General features: G+C 50.5%; 1 protein-coding gene across 7 annotated transcripts in view; it reads right to left on the bottom strand.

Moving 5' to 3' along the window:
- rgl2 (ral guanine nucleotide dissociation stimulator-like 2) overlaps positions 1-16,761 on the bottom strand; it is a 33,115-nt gene extending 16,354 nt beyond the window's left edge. For 6 of the 7 annotated variants that reach the window (XR_013936730.1, XR_013936731.1, XR_013936732.1 and 3 more), the window contains exons 1-6: positions 16,640-16,761; positions 14,339-14,472; positions 7,944-7,991; positions 7,658-7,741; positions 6,392-6,555; positions 1,508-1,564 (exon numbers count right to left, since the gene is read on the bottom strand). Coding sequence is in view for 2 of the 7 variants with exons in the window: in XM_080500815.1 (XP_080356941.1) it covers positions 1,508-1,564; positions 6,392-6,555; positions 7,658-7,741; positions 7,944-7,991; positions 14,339-14,464 (479 nt within the window). In the remaining 5 variants the exon portion in view is untranslated. Of the gene's footprint in view, positions 1-1,507; positions 1,565-6,391; positions 6,556-7,657; positions 7,742-7,943; positions 7,992-10,111; positions 10,407-14,338; positions 14,473-16,639 lie in introns of those variants that run through there. The other variant, XM_080500816.1, reaches the window with a different exon arrangement.
- Between the last annotated feature and the right edge of the window lie 4,024 nt (positions 16,762-20,785).

Here is a 20,785-nt window from a genome sequence, read left to right as displayed (position 1 = left end):
GGTCTCTTCCAGCATAGTCTCGTCCAGCATGGTCCCGTCCAGCATGGTCCCGTCCAGCATAGTCTCGTCCAGCATGGTCTCGTCCAGCATGGTCCCGTCCAGCATGGTCTCGTCCAGCATAGTCCCGTCCAGCATAGTCTCGTCCAGCATGGTCTCTTCCAGCATGGTCTCGTCCAGCATGGTCCCGTCCAGCATAGTCTCTTCCAGCATAGTCTCGTCCAGCATAGTCTCGTCCAGCATGGTCTCGTCCAGCATGGTCCCGTCCAGCATAGTCTCTTCCAGCATAGTCTCGTCCAGCATAGTCTCGTCCAGCATGGTCTCGTCCAGCATGGTCCCGTCCAGCATAGTCTCTTCCAGCATAGTCTCGTCCAGCATAGTCTCGTCCAGCATGGTCTCGTCCAGCATGGTCCCGTCCAGCATGGTGTCCCACAGCGTTCAGACCAGCCAACATGGAACCAACAACCAAACCCAAGAAAAGAGCTGTAATACAACATCTCACACTTGTTAAACACAACGTCTCACTTGTTAAACACAACGTCTCACTTGTTAAACACGTCTCACTTGTTAAAAACAACGTCTCACTTGTTAAACACAACGTCTCACTTGTTAAACACGTCTCACTTGTTAAAAACAACGTCTCACTTGTTAAACACAAGATCTCACTTGTTAAACACGTCTCACTTGTTAAAAACAACATCTCACTTGTTAAACACAACGTCTCACTTGTTAAACACAACGTCTCACTTGTTAAACACAACGTCTCACTTGTTAAACACAACGTCTCACTTGTTAAACACAACATCTCACACTTGTTAAACACAACGTCTCACTTGTTAAACACAACATCTCACACTTGTTAAACACAACATCTCACTTGTTAAACACAACATCTCACTTGTTAAACACAACGTGTCACTTGTTAAACACAACGTCTCACTTGTTAAACACAACGTGTCACTTGTTAAACACAACGTCTCACTTGTTAAACACAACGTCTCACTTGTTAAACACAACATCTCACACTTGTTAAACACAACGTCTCACACTTGTTAAACACAACGTCTCACACTTGTTAAACACAACGTCTCACACTTGTTAAACACAACGTCTCACTTGTTAAACACAACATCTCACACTTGTTAAACACAACGTCTCACACTTGTTAAACACAACGTCTCACTCGTTAAACACAACATCTCACACTTGTTAAACACGTCTCACTTGTTAAACACAACATCTCACACTTGTTAAACACAACATCTCACTTGTTTAACACAACGTCTCACTTGTTAAACACAACATCTCACTTGTTAAACACAACATCTCACACTTGTTAAACACAACATCTCACACTTGTTAAACACAACGTCTCACACTTGTTAAACACAACGTCTCACACTTGTTAAACACAACGTCTCACTTGTTAAACACAACATCTCACACTTGTTAAACACAACGTCTCACACTTGTTAAACACAACGTCTCACACAGAAGCTGATAGACTCACTGGTTGAAGGATCGTCTCAGCTGACTTCTCTCGCTGTCCCCTGGTGGATTCTCCAGTCTGTCAAACACAGTGAGGCCTCAGATTCAGTGTGTGTGTGTGTGTGTGTGTGTGTGTGTGTGTGTGTGTGCGTGCGTGCGTGCGTGCGTGCGTGCGTGCGTGCGTGCGTGCGTGCGTGTGTGTGTCCTGATGTTTCTTGACACACATCAGTTTCCCTTTTTAATTCACAGGTAAAGTGTTATTCTTTTGTCGGTTGCAGTGGGACTGGAACCAGCAACCAGGTAAATGACCTGCAGTGGGACTGGAACCAGCAACCAGGTAAATGACCTGCAGTGGGACTGGAACCAGCAACCAGGTAAATGACCTGCAGTGGGACTGGAACCAGCAACCAGGTAAATGACCTGCAGTGGGACTGGAACCAGCAACCAGCTAAATGACCTGCAGTGGGACTGGAACCAGCAACCAGCTAAATGACCTGCAGTGGGACTGGAACCAGCAACCAGGTAAATGACCTGCAGTGGGACTGGAACCAGCAACCAGGTAAATGACCTGCAGTGGGACTGGAACCAGCAACCAGGTAAATGACCTGCAGTGGGACTGGAACCAGCAACCAGGTAAATGACCTGCAGTGGGACTGGAACCAGCAACCAGGTAAATGACCTGCAGTGGGACTGGAACCAGCAACCAGGTAAATGACCTGCAGTGGGACTGGAACCAGCAACCAGCTAAATGACCTGCAGTGGGACTGGAACCAGCAACCAGCTAAATGACCTGCAGTGGGACTGGAACCAGCAACCAGGTAAATGACCTGCAGTGGGACTGGAACCAGCAACCAGGTAAATGACCTGCAGTGGGACTGGAACCAACAACCAGGTAAATGATGTTCCAATGTCCTAACTGCTCTTACTCATGAGCAAATCAAAATTCACTTCTGAAGCACTTTTCAACTGTGAGTTGCACTCAAGCATTACATGGTTCATCACATTCACCCATTCACACACACATTCACACGCCAATGGAGGCAGCAACCATGTAAGGTGCTCTCACTTCCATGGGAGCATTTTGAGGTTCAGTGACTTGCTCAAGGAAACTTCCGCATGTGGATAGGAGGAGATGGGAATCAAACCTGCAACATTCCAATTGGAAGAGGAGCGTTCCATCGATTGAGCCACGCCGCCTCATATAACAGTGTTCCTGTCAGAACCTGTGACCTCTGATCAGTCGATCAATATCATCTGATCCGTCGATCAACATCATCTGATCAGTCAATCAATAGCATCTGATCAGTCGATCAATAGCATCTGATCCGTCGATCAACATCATCTGATCAGTCAATCAATAGCATCTGATCAGTCAATCAATAGCATCTGATCAGTCGATCAATAGCATCTGATCTGTCGACCAATATCATCTGATCTGTGGATCAATATCATCTGATCAGTTGATCAATATCATCTGATCTGTGGATCAATATCATCTGATCTGTGGATCAATATCATCTGATCAGTCGATCAATATCATCTGATCAGTTGATCAATATCATCTGATCTGTGGATCAATATCATCTGATCTGTCGACCAATATCATCTGATCTGTGGATCAATATCATCTGATCAGTCGATCAATATCATCTGATCAGTTGATCAATATCATCTGATCTGTGGATCAATATCATCTGATCAGTCGATCAATATCATCTGATCAGTTGATCAATATCATCTGATCTGTGGATCAATATCATCTGATCTGTGGATCAATATCATCTGATCAGTCGATCAATATTATCTGATCAGCCGATCAATATCATCTGATCTGTGGATCAATATCATCTGATCAGTCGATCAATATTATCTGATCAGCCGATCAATATCATCTGATCTGTGGATCAATATCATCTGATCAGTCGATCAATAGCAAACTGCAGACAATCTGACTGTAGATTGAGGTTGTTGGAACAAGATGTAGAATCTGGACAGACTGACTGCTCTGCTTTCTGTCAGTTACCTGTCAGTTACCTATCAGTTACCTGTCAGTTACCTGTCAGTTACCGGCCATTTACCTGTCAGTTACCGGTCAATTACCTATCAGTTACCTGTCAGTTACCTGTCAGTTACCTGTCAGTTACCGGCCATTTACCTGTCAGTTACCTATCAGTTACCTGTCAGTTACCTGTCAGTTACCGGCCATTTACCTGTCAGTTACCTATCAGTTACCTGTCAGTTACCGGCCATTTACCTGCCAGTTACCTATCAGTTACCTGTCAGTTACCTGTCAGTTACCGGCCATTTACCTGTCAGTTACCTATCAGTTACCTGTCAGTTACCTGTCAGTTACCGGCCATTTACCTGTCAGTTACCTATCAGTTACCTGTCAGTTACCTGTCAGTTACCGGCCATTTACCTGTCAGTTACCGGTCAGTTACCTATCAGTTACCTGTCAGTTACCTGTCAGTTACCTGTCAGTTACCGGCCATTTACCTGTCAGTTACCGGTCAGTTACCTATCAGTTACCTGTCAGTTACCTGTCAGTTACCGGTCAGTTACCTATCAGTTACCTGTCAGTTACCTGTCAGTTACCTGTCAGTTACCGGCCATTTACCTGTCAGTTACCGGTCAGTTACCTGTTAATAACCTGTCAGTTACCTATTAATAACCTGTCAGTTACCGGTCAGTTACCTGTCAGTTACCTATTAATAACCTGTCAGTTACCTGTCAGTTACCTATCAGTTACCTGTCAGTTACCGGTCAGTTACATGTCAGTTACTGGCCAGTAACCGGTCAGTTACCTGTCAGTTACTGGTTAGATACCGGTCAGCTACCTGTCACTTACCGGTCATTTACCTGTCAGTTACCGGTCTGTTGCCGGTCGGTTGCCGGTCGGTTACCGGTCGGTTACCTGTCAGTGAGGATGTAGTGTCAGTTACCGGTCAGTTACCGGTCAGTTACCTGTCAGTTACCGGTCAGTTACCTGTCAGTTACCTATTAATAACCTGTCAGTTACCTGTCAGTTACCTATCAGTTACCTGTCAGTTACCTGTCAGTTACCGGCCATTTACCTGTCAGTTACCTGTCAGTTACCTATCAGTTACCTGTCAGTTACCTGTCAGTTACCGGCCATTTACCTGTCAGTTACCGGTCAGTTACCTGTCAGTTACCTATTAATAACCTGTCAGTTACCGGTCAGTTACCTGTCAGTTACCTATCAGTTACCTGTCAGTTACCGGTCAGTTACCTGTCAGTTAGCGGTCAGTTACCTGTCAGCTACCTATTAATAACCTGTCAGTTACCGGTCAGTTACCTGTCAGTTACCTATCAGTTACCTGTCAGTAACCGGCCATTTACCTGTCAGTTAGCGGTCAGTTGCCGGTCAGTTAGTGGTCAGTTACCTGTCAGTTGCCTGTCAGTTACCTGTCAATTACTGGCCAGTTACCTGTCAGTTACCTATCAGTTACCTATCAGTTACTTGTCAGTTACCAATCAGTTACCGGTCAGTTACCGGCCAGTTACCTGTCAGTTACTGGTTAGTTACCGGTCAGTTACATGTCAGTTACTGGCCAGTAACCGGTCAGTTACCTGTCAGTTACTGGTTAGTTACCGGTCAGTTACCTGTCAGTTACCGGTCGGTTGCCGGTCGGTTGCCGGTCGGTTACCTGGCAGTGAGGATGTAGTGTCAGTTACCGGTCAGTTACCTGTCAGCTACCGGTCAGTTACCTGTCAGCTACCGGTCGGTTACCTGTCAGTGAGGATGTAGTGTCAGTTACCTGTCAGTTACCTGTCAGTTACTGGTCAGTTACCTGTCAGTTTCCGGTCAGTTACCGTCAGTTACCGTCGGTTACTGGTTGGTTACCTGTCAGTGAGGATGTAGTGTCTGTTGCCGGTCAGTTACCGGTCAGTTACTGGTCAGTTAGCGGTCAGTGAGCGGTCAGTTACCTGTCAGTTACCTGTCAGTTACCGGTCGGTTACCGGTCGGTTACCTGTCAGTGAGGATGAAGAGTCAGTTACCGGTCAGTTACCGGTCAGTTACCTGGCAGTGATGATGTAGTGTCAGTTACCGGTCAGTTACCAGTCAGTTAGCAGTCAGTTACCTGTCAGTGAGGCTGTAGTGTCAGTTTCCGGTCAGTTACCGGTCGGCTACCTGTCAGTGAGGATGTAGTGTCTGTTGCCGGTCAGTTACCGGTCAGTTACTGGTCAGTTAGCGGTCAGTGAGCGGTCAGTTACCTGTCAGTTACCTGTCAGTTACCGGTCGGTTACCGGTCGGTTACCTGTCAGTGAGGATGAAGAGTCAGTTACCGGTCAGTTACCGGTCAGTTACCTGGCAGTGAGGATGTAGTGTCAGTTACCGGTCAGTTACCAGTCAGTTAGCAGTCAGTTACCTGTCAGTGAGGCTGTAGTGTCAGTTTCCGGTCAGTTACCGGTCGGCTACCTGTCAGTGAGGATGTAGTGTCTGTTACCGGTCAGTTACCGGTCAGTTACTGGTCAGTTAGCGGTCAGTTACCGGTCAGTTAGCGGTCAGTTACCTGTCAGTTACCTGTCAGTTACCGGTCGGTTACCGGTCGGTTACCTGTCAGTGAGGATGAAGTGTCAGTTACCGGTCAGTTAGCGGTCAGTTACCTGGCAGTGAGGATGTAGTGTCAGTTACCGGTCAGTTAGCGGTCAGTTACCTGGCAGTGAGGATGTAGTGTCAGTTACCGGTCAGTTACCAGTCAGTTACCGGTCAGTTACCGGTCAGTTAGCGGTCAGTTACCTGGCAGTGAGGATGTAGTGTCAGTTACTGGTCAGTTATCAGTCAGTTAGCGGTCAGTTACCTGTCAGTTACCGGTCAATTAGCAGTCAGTTACCTGTCAGTGAGGATGTAGTGTCAGTTACCGGTCAGTTACCGGTCGGTTACCTGTCAGTGAGGATGTCCAGCACTCTCTGGGTGGAGGTGAAGGAGCGGTAGGTGGAGAGGAAGATGGTGATGAAGGACGAGTCTCCCAGAGAGAAGCAGTGGAGGAGGTGAAGAACCAGCTTCTCTTCTGTCCCGGCTTTCACACACTGGGAGCGACTGGCCGTCTGCAACGAGACAGGAAGTAGAGTCCTGGGGCCACAGTACAAACAGGAAGTAGAGTCCTGGGGCCACAATACAAACAGGAAGTAGAGTCCTGGGGCCACAGTACAAACAGGAAGTAGAGTCCTGGGGCCACAATACAAACAGGAAGTAGAGTCCTGGGGCCACAATACAAACAGGAAGTAGAGTCCTGCTGCCACAATACAAACAGGAAGTAGAGTCCTGCTGCCACAACACAAACAGGAAGTAGAGTCCTGCTGCCACAAATACAAACAGGAAGTAGAGTCCTGCTGCCACAATACAAACAAGAAGTAGAGTACTGCTGTCACTTTGATACAAACAGGAAGTAGAGTCCTGGTGCCACAATACAAACAGGAAGTAGAGTCCTGGTGCCACAATACAAACAGGAAGTAGAGTCCTGGTGCCACAAATACAAACAGGAAATAGAGTCCTGCTTCCATCTGAAGCCGGTGGCTCCGCTAACAGCTGGGGGCTAGTTAGCGGCTCAACCAAACACTGGATGCCACCGCCTGTATCCACCGGAGCTACCGTTAGCATTAGCAGCCTTAGCATCTTCCTCCTCTAACACCAGATTATAGAGCATCTTCCTCCTCTAACACCAGATTATAGAGCATCGTCCTCTTCTAACATCAGATTATAGAGCATCTTCCTCTTCTAACATCAGATTATAGAGCATCTCCCTCCTCTAATCCAGATTATAGAGCCTCTTCCTCCTCTAACACCAGATTATAGAGCATCTTCCTCCTCTAATCCAGATTATAGAACCTCTTCCTCCTCTAACACCAGATTATAGAGCATCGTCCTCTTCTAACATCAGATTATAGAGCATCTTCCTCCTCTAACATCAGATTATAGAGCATCTCCCTCCTCTAATCCAGATTATAGAGCCTCTTCCTCCTCTAACACCAGATTATAGAGCCTCTTCCTCCTCTAACACCAGATTATAGAGCATCTTCCTCCTCTAACACCAGATTATAGAGCGTCTTCCTCCTCTAACACCAGATTATAGAGCTTCTTCCTCCTCTAATCCAGATTATAGAGCCTCTTCCTCCTGTAATCCAGATTATAGAGCACCATGTGACTCACCCAGGGGGAGTTGGGGGCGGCGTGCTGCTGCTTCACCACCACGGTGTAGACGACTCCGTCCTCCTCCTCCTCCAACACGGTGGACTGTCCAACAGGGAAACAACAATTTAACAGAAGACGTTCTCCGCTCTGATTGGACAGCTACAGTGAAGCAGGAGACTGAACTGAAGGTTCCTATTGGCCAAAACACCCAGGAACAGCTTGACCACTGTGACCACATGACCCAGCCGCTGTGAGCTCATTGGTCACTGGTGGCTTCAACAGTCACACCTGCAGTTCTGCTCACCAGGTCCAGAGGACAGTACCAGGTGGTCTTCATTGCTGGGGGCTCCGCCTGGGGAGGGCAGGGACACCGTCAGTTACTGGGGTACGACTGATCAGTCAGTCAGTCAGTCAGTCAGTCAGGCAGGCAGTCAGTCAGTGAGTCAGTCAGTCAGTCAGTCAGTGAGTCAGTCAGTCAGTCAGTCAGTCAGTCAGTCAGTCAGGCAGGCAGTCAGTCAGTGAGTCAGTCAGTCAGTCAGTCAGGCAGGCAGTCAGTCAGTGAGTCAGTCAGTCAGTCAGTCAGTGAGTCAGTCAGTCACTCAGCTAGTCAGTCAGTCAGTCAGTCAGTCAGTCAGTGAGTCAGTCAGTCAGTGAGTCAGTCAGTCAGTCAGTCAGTCAGTCTGTCAGGCAGGCAGTCAGTCAGTCAGTCAGTCAGTCAGTGAGTCAGTCAGTCACTCAGCAAGTCAGTCAGTCAGTCAGTCAGTCAGTGAGTCAGTCAGTCAGTCAGTCAGTCAGTCAGTGAGTCAGTCAGTCACTCAGCTAGTCAGTCAGTCAGTCAGTCAGTCAGTCAGTCAGTCAGTCAGTCAGTCACTCAGCTAGTCAGTCAGTCAGTCAGTGAGTCAATCAGTGAGTCAGTCAGTCAGTCAGGCAGGCAGTCAGTCAGTCAGTCAGTCAGTCACTCAGCTATTCAGTCAGTCAGGCAGTCAGTCAATCAGTGTGTCAGTCAGTCAACCAGTTAGACAGTCAGTCAGTCAGTCAGTCAGTCAGTCACTCAGCTAGTCAGTCAGTCAGGCAGTCAGTCAGTCACTCACTCACTCACTCACTCACTCAGCTAGTCAGTCAGGCAGTCAGCTAGTCAGTCAGTCAGTCAACCAGTCAGTCAGTCGGTCAGTCAGTCAGTCTATCTTCCATGATAAAAGATGCACGAAAAGTGCTGAATCCCAGTTGAGAGTCTGCTTGTTAGTGTTTCCAGACAGGACGTGACAATGTGCAGACAGGATGTGACAATGTGCAGACAGGATGTGACAATGTGCAGACAGGATGTGACAATGTGCAGACAGGAAGTGACAGGGTACAGACAGGAAGTGACAATGTGCAGACAGGAAGTGATAGGGTACAGACAGGATGTGACAATGTGCAGACAGGAAGTGACAGGGTACAGACAGGAAGTGACAATGTGCAGACAGAAAGTGACAGGGAACAGACAGGAAGTGACAATGTGCAGACAGGAAGTGACAGGCTACAGGCAGGAAGTGACAATGTGCAGACAGGAAGTGACAGGCTACAGGCAGGAAGTGACAATGTGCAGACAGGAAGTGAAAGGGTACAGACAGGAAGTGACAATGTGCAGACAGGAAGTGACAATGTGCAGACAGGAAGTAACAGGGTACAGACAGGAAGTGACAATGTGCAGACAGGAAGTGACAGGGTACAGACAGGAAGTGACAATGTGCAGACAGGAAGTGACAGGGTACAGGCAGGAAGTGACAATGTGTAGACAGGAAGTGACAGGGTGCCGACAGGAAGTGACAGGGTGCAGACAGGAAGTGACAATGTGCAGACAGGAAGTGACAGGGTACAGACAGGAAGTGACAATGTGCAGACAGGAAGTGACAGGGTACTGACAGGAAGTGACAATGTGCAGACAGGAAGTGACAGGGTACAGACAGGAAGTGACAATGTGCAGACAGGAAGTGACAGGCTACAGGCAGGAAGTGACAATGTGCAGACAGGAAGTGACAGGGTACAGACAGGAAGTGACAATGTGCAGACAGGAAGTGACAGGCTACAGGCAGGAAGTGACAATGTGCAGACAGGAAGTGACAGGGTATAGACAGGAAGTGACAATGTGCAGACAGGAAGTGACAGGGTACAGGCAGGAAGTGACAATGTGCAGACAGGAAGTGACAGGGTGCCGACAGGAAGTGACAGGGTGCAGACAGGAAGTAGCAATATGCAGACAGGAAGTGACAGGGTCCAGACAGGAAGTGGCAATGTGCAGACAGGAAGTGACAAGGTCCAGACAGGAAGTGGCAATGTGCAGACAGGAAGTGACAGGGTCCAGACAGGAAGTGGCAATGTGCAGACAGGAAGTGACAGGGTCCAGACAGGAAGTGGCAATGTGCAGACAGGAAGTGACAGGGTCCAAACAGGAAGTGGCAATGTGCAGACAGGAAGTGACAGGGTCCAGACCGGTAGGTATCCCCAAGCTTCCCGGAAACCTTCAGGATCCTGGCACAGGTAATGTTTTAATCCTCTTCATGGTTTTTCATCTGTGACGTGCTGCTGTGATCCTGCTGACCAGCTCCGGTTCTTCCTGCTCTTCCTCCTGCTCTTCCTCCTGTTCTTCCTCCTGTTGTTCCTCCTGCTCTTCCTCCTGTCGTCCCTCCTGCTCTTCCTCCTGTCGTTCCTCCTGTCGTTCCTCCTGTCGTTCCTCCTGTCGTTCCTCCTGTCGTTCCTCCTGCTCTTCCTCCTGTCGTCCCTCCTGCTCTTCCTCCTGTCGTTCCTCCTGTCGTTCCTCCTGTCGTTCCTCCTGTCGTTCCTCCTGCTCTTCCTCCTGTTCTTCCTCCTGTCGTTCCTCCTGTCGTTCCTCCTGCTCTTCCTCCTGTCGTTCCTCCTGTCGTTCCTCCTGTCGTTCCTCCTGCCGTTCCTCCTGCTCTTCCTCCTGTCGTCCCTCCTGCTCTTCCTCCTGTCGTTCCTCCTGTCGTTCCTCCTGTCGTTCCTCCTGCTCTTCCTCCTGCACTTCCTCCTGCACTTCCTCCTGTCGTTCCTCCTGTCGTTCCTCCTGCTCTTCCTCCTGTCGTTCCTCCTGTCGTTCCTCCTGTCGTCCCTCCTGCTCTTCCTCCTGCCCTTACTCCTGTCGTTCCTCCTCCTCTTCCTCCCACCGTTCCTCCCTCTGACCTACTTCTTATGTTTGGGTCCTCACCTCACAACGTGTTGTGGCTGGATCACACGCTCACCTGGAGCTGCAGCTAAGCCCCGCCCACCATGTTAGATCACCTTAACACACCCAGTACTCACGCACACACACAACACACACACACACACACACACACACACACACACACACACACACACACACACACACACACACACACACACACACACACACACACACCAGATAAACCAGTTTGACAGGGTATTGTGTTTAATGCAAGGGTTAGGGTTAGTCTATGTGTGTGTGTGTGTGTGTGTGTGTGTGTGTGTGTGTGTGTGTGTGTGTGTGTGTGTGTGTGTGTGTGTGTGTGTGTGTGTGTGTGTGTGTGTGTGTGTGTGTGTGTGTGTGTGTGTGTGTGTTCCCAGTTGGAGGAGCAGTAGGTTAGGGTTAGCAATAGCTACTCAACAATAGTAACTCTACAATAGTTTGTCTACAATAGTAATGCGACAATGTGTCTGTATGGCTCAGACAAGGGGGCCCGCCCCCAGCAGACGCCCCCAGCAGACGCCCCCAGCAGACGCCCCCAGCAGACGCCCCCAGCAAGATCAAGTCTTGATCAGGGTCAGGTCAGACCTCAGCCTCCCCTGTGCTGCTCTGGCTGCTGGCCTGCTGATAAGATCATGATCATGCTGCCAATGTGGGGGTGGAGCCAATGTGGGGGTGGAGCCAATATGGGTGGAGCCACTAGGGGGTGGAGCCACTGGGGGGTGGAGCCACTGGGGGTGGAGCCACTGGGGGGTGGAACCACTGCGGGGGGTTCCGACTGGAGCAATTGTTGTCATCAAATGTCTGTCCACCCCCCCCCCCACCCCACCCCCCCCCCCAGCACACACACACTAAGCATGCAGGAAGTACATAATGAGTGGAGACAAACACAGGAAGCTCCTACTTATCAGGAGCTACGTCAGCTCGAAAGATCAGCCTCCACCAACTTCCAATATCCTCCACAGCCTTCAAAGCTTCCATCAGCCTCCATCAGCCTCCATCAGCCTCCATCAGCCTCAATTATCCTCCACTAGCCTCCATTACCCACCACCAGCCTCCATTACCCTCCACCCGCCTCCTCTACCTCCACCAACCTCCATTACCCTCCACCAGCCTCCTCTACCTCCACCAGCCTCCATTACCCTCCACCAGCCTCCTCTACCTCCACCCGCCTGCCAGTCTCAGTGAAAGCAGCAGGTGTGACGGAGGAGGTGGTTCCTCCAACCGCAGGGTAAAAAGCCAGGATGTCCATGGTCACTGGTCTTCTCAGTCTCCACCTTCTCTCTGTCATGAAGCCTCCATCAGCTGGTTGACTGAACTCCACACTAACACCCGACAGTAAACAAGACAATTTCCTATCTCCAGAATTATTTATGGGTTTAAAGTGCAACTAAAGAGAAAACATCATCTCAACCCTTCAGTTTCACAAACTGAAGATCTCTGAAGCTTAAGTGGATCCAAATGCTTTCCCTAAGATCCACCGCAACCAGGGAGGGTCCACCGCAACCAGGGAGGGTCCACTCCAACCAGGGAGGGTCCACCCCAACCAGGGAGGGTCCACCCCAACCAGGGAGGGTCCACCCCAACCAGGGAGGATCCACCGCAACCAGGGAGGGTCCACTCCAACCAGGGAGGGTCCACCGCAACCAGGGAGGGTCCACCCCAACCAGGGAGGATCCACTCCAACCAGGGAGGGTCCACCCCAACCAGGGAGGGTCCACTCCAACCAGGGAGGGTCCACCCCAACCAGGGAGGGTCCACCCCAACCAGGGAGGATCCACCCCAACCACGGAGGGTCCACCCTAACCAGGGAGGGTCCACTCCAACCAGGGAGGATCCACTCCAACCAGGGAGGGTCCACCCCAACCACGGAGGGTCCACCCTAACCAGGGAGGATCCACCCCAACCAGGGAGGATCCACCCCAACCAGGGAGGGTCCACTCCAACCAGGGAGGATCCACCCCAACCAGGGAGGATCCACCCTAACCAGGGAGGGTCCACTCCAACCAGGGAGGGTCCACTCCAACCAGGGAGGATCCACCCCAACCAGGGAGGATCCACCCTAACCAGGGAGGGTCCACTCCAACCAGGGAGGATCCACCCTAACCAGGGAGGATCCACCCCAACCAGGGAGGATCCACCCTAACCAGGGAGGATCCACCCCAACCAGGGAGGATCCACCCCAACCAGGGAGGATCCACCCCAACCAGGGAGGGTCCACTCCAACCAGGGAGGGTCCACTCCAACCAGGGAGGGTCCATGCTGTACCAGGGAGGATCCACCCTAACCAGGGAGGGTCCATGCTGTACCAAGCAGGATCACTGAGGAATCTCCTTCTGACCTCGTCCAAATGGAGACTTAAACTTTACCTTTCACCAAAACTACACAGAAACTACACAGAAACTACAGAGAAACTACAGAGAAACTACACACAAACTACAGAGAAACTACACAGAAACTACACAGAAACTACACAGAAACTACACAGAAACTACACAGAAACTACACAGAAACTACACAGAAACTACAGAGAAACTACACAGAAACTACACAGAAACTACACAGAAACTACACAGAAACTACACAGAAACGACACAGAAACTACACAGAAACTACACAGAAACTAGACACAAACTACAGAGAAACTACAGAGAAACTACACAGAAACTACACAGAAACTACACAGAAACTACACAGAAACTACACAGAAACGACACAGAAACTACACAGAAACTACACAGAAACTACAGAGAAACTACACACAAACTACAGAGAAACTACAGAGAAACTACATAGAAACGACACAGAAACTACACAGAAACTACACACAAACTACACACAAACTACAGAGAAACTACACAGAAACTACACAGAAACTACAGAGAAACTACACAGAAACTACACAGAAATGACACAGAAACTACACACAAACTACACACAAACTACACACAAACTACAGAGAAACTACACACAAACTACACACAAACTACAGAGAAACTACACACAAACTACACAGAAACGACACAGAAACGACACAGAAACTACACAGAAACTACACAGAAACTACACAGAAACTACACCACCAACTGTGTCCATCCACAAGAAAGAATCATAGTATGTAGTATTATTTAGTCGGGTTGGGATTAGGGTCAGGGTCAGGGTCAGGGTCAGGGTCAGGGTCAGGATCAGGATCAGGGTTAGGGTCAGGGCCAGGGCCTAGGCATGGGCTAAGGTCGGGGTCAGGGTCAGAGCCAGGGCCAGGGCCTAGGCCATGTCTAAGGTCAGGGTCAGGGTCAGGGTCAGGGTCAGGGTCAGGGTCAGGGTCAGGGTCAGGGTCAGGATCAGGATCAGGATCAGGATAAGGATAAGGATCAGGATCAGGATCAGGGTCGGGTCAGGGTTTATGTGCTGCAGGTCTGGAGCCTCCTGGTATTGGTCCTGCTCCATGCTGCAGGTCTAGCCAGACCAGAAAACATCACAAATTGTGACACACTCACCTGTGAAGGTCCTGGGTCCTGGGGGTCTCCAGAGGGGTGTAAGGGCCGGTAGCCAATTAGAGGGACCTCGCTGGACTCCGCCCCCGGCAGGTCGGAACAACCTGGTCGCAGGTTACGAGGCAGCATGGCGCCACCTGCAGCCAGTGGAGAGAATGTAAACACTCTGGACCTGATGGAGACGGTCCCCAGACCAGGAACTGGGAAACCAGGCCACCCAGAGACCCGGGGACCCCTGAGACCAGGACGTGGTCTGCTGGTCTACTGCTGCTCTGTCTGCTGCAGGGCCACAGTCAGGTCACAGGTTAGGGTCTGGTCACAGGTTAAGGTCTGGTCACAGTTTAGGGTCAGGGTCAGAGTACAGGTTAGGGTCAGGACACAGGTTAAGGTTAAGTCACAGATTAAGGTCTGGTCACAGGTTAGGGTCAGGGTCTGGTCACAGGTTAAGGTCAGGGTCAGAGTACAGGTTAGGGTCAGGTCACAGGTTAAGGTCAAGTCACAGGTTAAGGTCAAGTCACAGGTTAGGGTCTGGTCACAGGATAGGATTAGGGTCTGGTCACAGGTTAAGGTCAGGTCACAGGTTAGGGTCAGGTCACAGGTTAGGGTCAGGGTCAGAGTACAGGTTAGGGTCTGGTCACAGTTTAGGGTCAGGGTCAGAGTACAGGTTAGGGTCTGGTCACAGGTTAGGATCAGGGTCAGGTCATAGGTTAGGGTCTGGTCACAGGTTAGGATCCGGTCACAGGTCAAGGTCAGGTCACAGGTTAGGGTCTGGTCACCGGTTAGGGTCTGGTCACAGGTGAAGGTCTGGTCACAGTATAGGGTCAGGATCAGAGTACAGGTTAAGGTCAAGTCACAGGATTGGGTCTGGTCACAGGTTAGGATCAGGGTCAGGTCATAGGTTAGGGTCTGGTCACAGGTTAAGATCTGGTCACAGGTTAGTGTCTGGTCACAGGTTAGGGTCTGGTCACAGGTTAGGATCAGGGTCAGGTCATAGGTTAGGGTCTGGTCACAGGATAGGGTCTGGTCACAGGTTAGGATCAGGGTCAGGTCATAGGTTAGGGTCTGGTCACAGGATAGGGTCTGGTCACAGGTTAGGATCAGGGTCAGGTCATAGGTTAGGGTCTGGTCACAGGTTAGTGTCTGGTCACAGGATTGGGTCTGGTCACAGGCTAGGATCAGGGTCAGGTCATAGGTTTGGGTCTGGTCACAGGTTAGGGTCTGGTCACAGGTTAAGATCTGGTCACAGGTTAGTGTCTGGTCACAGGATAGGGTCTGGTCACAGGTTAGGATCAGGGTCAGGTCATAGGTTTGGGTCTGGTCACAGGATAGGGTCTGGTCACAGGTTAGGGTCTGGTCACAGGCTAGGATCAGGGTCAGGTCATAGGTTTGGGTCTGGTCACAGGATAGGGTCTGGTCACAGGATAGGGTCTGGTCACAGGTTAGGGTCTGGTCACAGGTTAGGATCAGGGTCAGGTCATAGGTTTGGGTCTGGTCACAGGATAGGGTCTGGTCACAGGTTAGGATCAGGGTCAGGTCATAGGTTAGGGTCTGGTCACAGGATAGGGTCTGGTCACAGGTTAGGGTCTGGTCACAGGTCAAACCTTTCCTGAACAGTAACTCAAAGTAAACATGGAAACATTCACCTGCGTAAAAATACTAAATGAAATAGTATTACAATTTACGTACAGTAATATAAGTAACTAACGATAATCAGTTACTTCCACGCATCCCTGTTGGATAAAACATGAAGTACTACTTTAAAATGTCGACATAATGCAACCTAATTTTACTGAAGTGAGTAACTGTAATCAATTACTTTCACACCTTCCATTGGGTTTGTGATGAGAAGTAGATGACAGTTCAATTAACTACTTGAAAAGTAAAAGTTACCTAAGAATACCACTTCATGTGACGATCTGTAATTAATATCCTGGACCAGGAGCTGGCTGAGGAATTACTCAAACACTACTTCATGACGGTTATGTAAGTATTTGAATGGTGTACTTCCCCCTGGCTGGAGGTGATGTAAAGTACAATTTTACCAGATTACAGTAGTGTGAGTATCTGTACTGTGTTACTTCTGGATACAAACTTGTGACTCTGGGAAAACAAACGAGCAAAGGCTGAAAGAAAGAGTGCTATTCACTGCTCTCACCCACACACACACACACACACACACACACACACACACACACACACACACACACACACACACACACACACACACACACACACACACACACACACACACACACACACACACACACAGGGCAGTGTAAACAGCAGAGGGATCCAGTGACTCACCGGCTCAGGAAGTCTCACCAGCCTCTGGATTCAGGCTTCACAAGCAGAGAGCCGGGATCTGGTCTGCACCGCTGGAGAGACACCCGGAGTCCCGGTCCCTCCACCTCCCCCTGTGCTCCCCCTCCACCCTCTGCTCCCCCTCCACCCTCTGCTCCACCTCGACCCTCTGCTCCACCTCTATCAGCGTTTCCACACCGCGTCTGTTCAGCCTGCAGCAGCTGATAGCACACTGTGGTCTCTCTCTCTCTCTCTCTCTCTCTCTCTCTCTCCTCTCTCTCTCTCTCTCTCTCTCTCTCTCCTCTCTCGCTCTGTCTCTCTCTCTCTCTCTCCTCTCTCTCTCTCTCTCTCTCTCTCTCTCTCTCTCTCTCTCTCTCTCTCTCTCTCTCTCTCTCTCTCTCTCTCTCTCTCTCTCTCTCTAACGTCGTAGTTCCTGTTGTTGCCTCTGGCAACATATCCGTCTCTGTGTCTGGGTGGAGGAACTGCACAGGACCGTACAGCGCCGTACAGCACTGCACAGCACCGTACAGCACCGCACAGGACCGTACAGCGCCGTACAGCACTGCACAGCACCGTACAGCACCGCACAGCGCCGTACAGCACCGCACAGCACCGTACAGCACCGCACAGCACCGCACAGCACCGTACAGCACCGCACAGCACCGCACAGGACCGTACAGCGCCGTACAGCACCGCACAGGACCGTACAGCACCGCACAGCACCGCACAGCACCGCACAGCACCGCACAGCACCGCACAGCGCCGCGCAGCGAAGTCCAACGCTGTATAGTGGGCAGACTGAGCCGCAGCCGCCTGTAACAAAGGAGTCATGCGTTACTTCCTCCTGTCTCTCCCTGGAGTTGGTAACTGTGAGGAAAATACTCACAATATCGACTTCTTCCTTGTAATTGTACGGTCATGTCCTGGAACAGCACATTCAGTCACTTCATTTACACACATTTTATTTACTTTTACGGCGTGACAAGGTTAGTCATTGTAATAGAAAAGTATTTGACTTGGTGGAGCTACTTGAATAAGCTCAAGTTACCTAAACTATCTGAGTTCACCTTCACTTTAGTTACTTAGTTACTTAGTTACTTCCAGAAACCAGAACCAGAAAAGTTTCTTGATATTATCTGAAAGTGGGGTGGAGGGGTGGAGCATCGGTGGGGGTCAGTGGGTGGAGGTAGTGAGAGAGTGAGTGGTGGGTGGAGGTAGTGAGAGAGTGAGTGGTGGGTGGAGGTAGTGAGAGAGTGAGTGGTGGGTGGAGGTAGTGAGAGAGTGAGTGGCGGGTGGAGGTAGTGAGAGAGTGAGTGGTGGGTGGAGGTAGTGAGAGAGTGAGTGGTGGGTGGAGGTAGTGAGAGAGTGAGTGGTGGGTGGAGGTAGTGAGAGAGTGAGTGGCGGGTGGAGGTAGTGAGAGAGTGAGTGGTGGGTGGAGGTAGTGAGAGAGTGAGTGGTGGGTGGAGGTAGTGAGAGAGTGAGTGGTGGGTGGAGGTAGTGAGAGAGTGTGTGGTGGGTGGAGGTAGTGAGAGAGTGAGTGGTGGGTGGAGGTAGTGAGAGAGTGAGTGGTGGGTGGAGGTAGTGAGAGAGTGAGTGGCGGGTGGAGGTAGTGAGAGAGTGAGTGGTGGGTGGAGGTAGTGAGAGAGTGAGTGGTGGGTGGAGGTAGTGAGAGAGTGAGTGGTGGGTGGAGGTAGTGAGAGAGTGAGTGGCGGGTGGAGGTAGTGAGAGAGTGAGTGGTGGGTGGAGGTAGTGAGAGAGTGAGTGGTGGGTGGAGGTAGTGAGAGAGTGAGTGGTGGGTGGAGGTAGTGAGAGAGTGTGTGGTGGGTGGAGGTAGTGAGAGAGTGAGTGGTGGGTGGAGGTAGTGAGAGAGTGAGTGGTGGGTGGAGGTAGTGAGAGAGTGAGTGGCGGGTGGAGGTAGTGAGAGTGGGTGGAGGTAGTGAGAGAGTGAGTGGTGGGTGGAGGTAGTGAGAGAGTGAGTGGCGGGTGGAGGTAGTGAGAGAGTGAGTGGCGGGTGGAGGTAGTGAGAGAGTGAGTGGTGGGTGGAGGTAGTGAGAGAGTGAGTGGTGGGTGGAGGTAGTGAGAGAGTGAGTGGTGGGTGGAGGTAGTGAGAGAGTGAGTGGTGGGTGGAGGTAGTGAGAGAGTGAGTGGTGGGTGGAGGTAGTGAGAGAGTGAGTGGTGGGTGGAGGTCATATAAAACTTATACAGTATCATCTGTCCAGGAGAGCCTGCCCTTACCTGACCTTATCTGACTTTACCTGACTTTACCTGGCCTTACCTGGCCTTACCTGTCCTTACCTGACTATACCTGTCCTTACCTGACTATACCTGGCCTTACCTGACTATACCTGGCCTTACCTGACTTAACCTGGCCTTACCTGACTTTACCTGACTTTACCTGTCCTTACCTGACTATACCTGTCCTTACCTGACTATACCTGGCCTTACCTGACTTAACCTGGCCTTACCTGACTTTACCTGACTTTACCTGTCCTTACCTGACTATACCTGGCCTTACCTGACTATACCTGTCCTTAGCTGACTTTACCTGGCCTTACCTGACTATACCTGTCCTTACCTGACTTTACCTGGCCTTACCTGTCCCCACAGTTGACTGGTAAGGCTCCTGTGACCCTGAACAGGATCAGCAGTGCAGAAGAGGGAAATGAAATGAAACGAAACTTGTGTGTCCTCTTTTGTGTGTGTGTGTGTGTGTGTGTGTGTGTGTGTGTGTGTGTGTGTGTGTGTGTGTGTGTGTGTGTGTGCGTGCGTGCGTGCGTGCGTGCGTGCGTGCGTGCGTGCGTGTGTGTGTGTGTGTGGAACCACGCACACAATGACACACTTCACTGCCACAGCAGTCCAGTGTTTTGTCTCCCCCTGCTGGTCACTATTGGAAACGACCAGTCCAGGTTGAAGGGCTGTGACGTCACACCTGGTGCGAGGAATGTGTAATAAACAAGACAACAAACAACCTGGAATCAATAGGGTTACCCGTAACCGTAACCCTACCCTAACCCTAACCCAATCCCTACTCTAACCCTACCCGTAACCGTAACCGTAACCCTACCCTAACCCTAACCCAAACCCTAACCTTACTCTAAGCCTAACCCTAACCCTAACCTAACACTAACCTAACACTAACCCAAACCCTACTCTAACCCTACCTGTAACCGTAACCCTACCCTAACACTAACCCAAACCCTACTCTAACCCTACCCGTAACCTTAACCCTACCCTAACCCTAACCCAAACCCTAACCTTACTCTAAGCCTAACCCTAACCCTAACCTAACACTAACCCAAACCCTACTCTAACCCTATCCGTAACCTTAACCCTACCCTAACCCTAACCCTAACCTTACTCTAACCCTAACCCTACTCTTACCCTAACCCTAACCTAACACTAACCCTAACCTAACACTAACCCTAACCCTACTCTAAACCTAACCCTACCCTAACCCTACTCTAAACCTAACCTAACCCATCATGGCATGTGGGACAAAATAAGCTCCATATTGAGACCAATATTAGAGATGATCTGAATCCAACAAGATCCTCTGGTCCTCTGGGTTCTCTGGATTCTCTGGGTCCTCTGGTCCTCTGGTCCTCTGGTCCTCTGGTCCTCTGGTCCTCTGGTCATCTGGGTTCTCTGGGTTCTCTGGGTTCTCATGTCCTCTGGATCATCCTGCGTTCTTTAGAGTCCAGTTCAGAGTTTCAGTAGAAGATGAACAACTGGAATCTCCCCGCCAGTCCTGTCTAGTCCGGTCCAGTTTGGTCCTGGGAAGTCCAGTCCTGTCCAATCTGGCCCAGTCCAGTCCAATCTGGTCCAGTCCGGTCCAGTCCAGTCCAATCCAGTCCAGTCCAGTCCAATCTGGTCCAGTCCAGTCCAGTCCAGTCCAATCTGGTCCAATCGGGTCCAGTACAGTCCAGTCCAATCCGGTGCGGTCGCGTCCGGTCTGGTCCGGTCCGGTCTTGTCCAGTCCAGTCCGGTCCAGTCCAGTCCAGTCCGGTGCGGTCCAGTCCGGTGCGGTCCAGTCCAGTGCAGTCCGGTCCAGTCCAGTCCAGTCCAGTCCATCCAGTCCAGTCCAGTCCAGTCCAGTCCGGTGCGGTCCAGTCCGGTTCGTTCGGTCCAGTCCAGTCCAGTCCAGTCCAG

The sequence above is a fragment of the Blennius ocellaris genome, assembly GCF_963422515.1.
Source record: "Blennius ocellaris genome assembly, chromosome: 8".
Classification (NCBI taxonomy): Eukaryota; Metazoa; Chordata; class Actinopteri; order Blenniiformes; family Blenniidae; genus Blennius; species Blennius ocellaris.
Note: the sequence above shows the minus strand (reverse complement) of the source record. Positions and strands in the feature narration are given on the sequence as shown.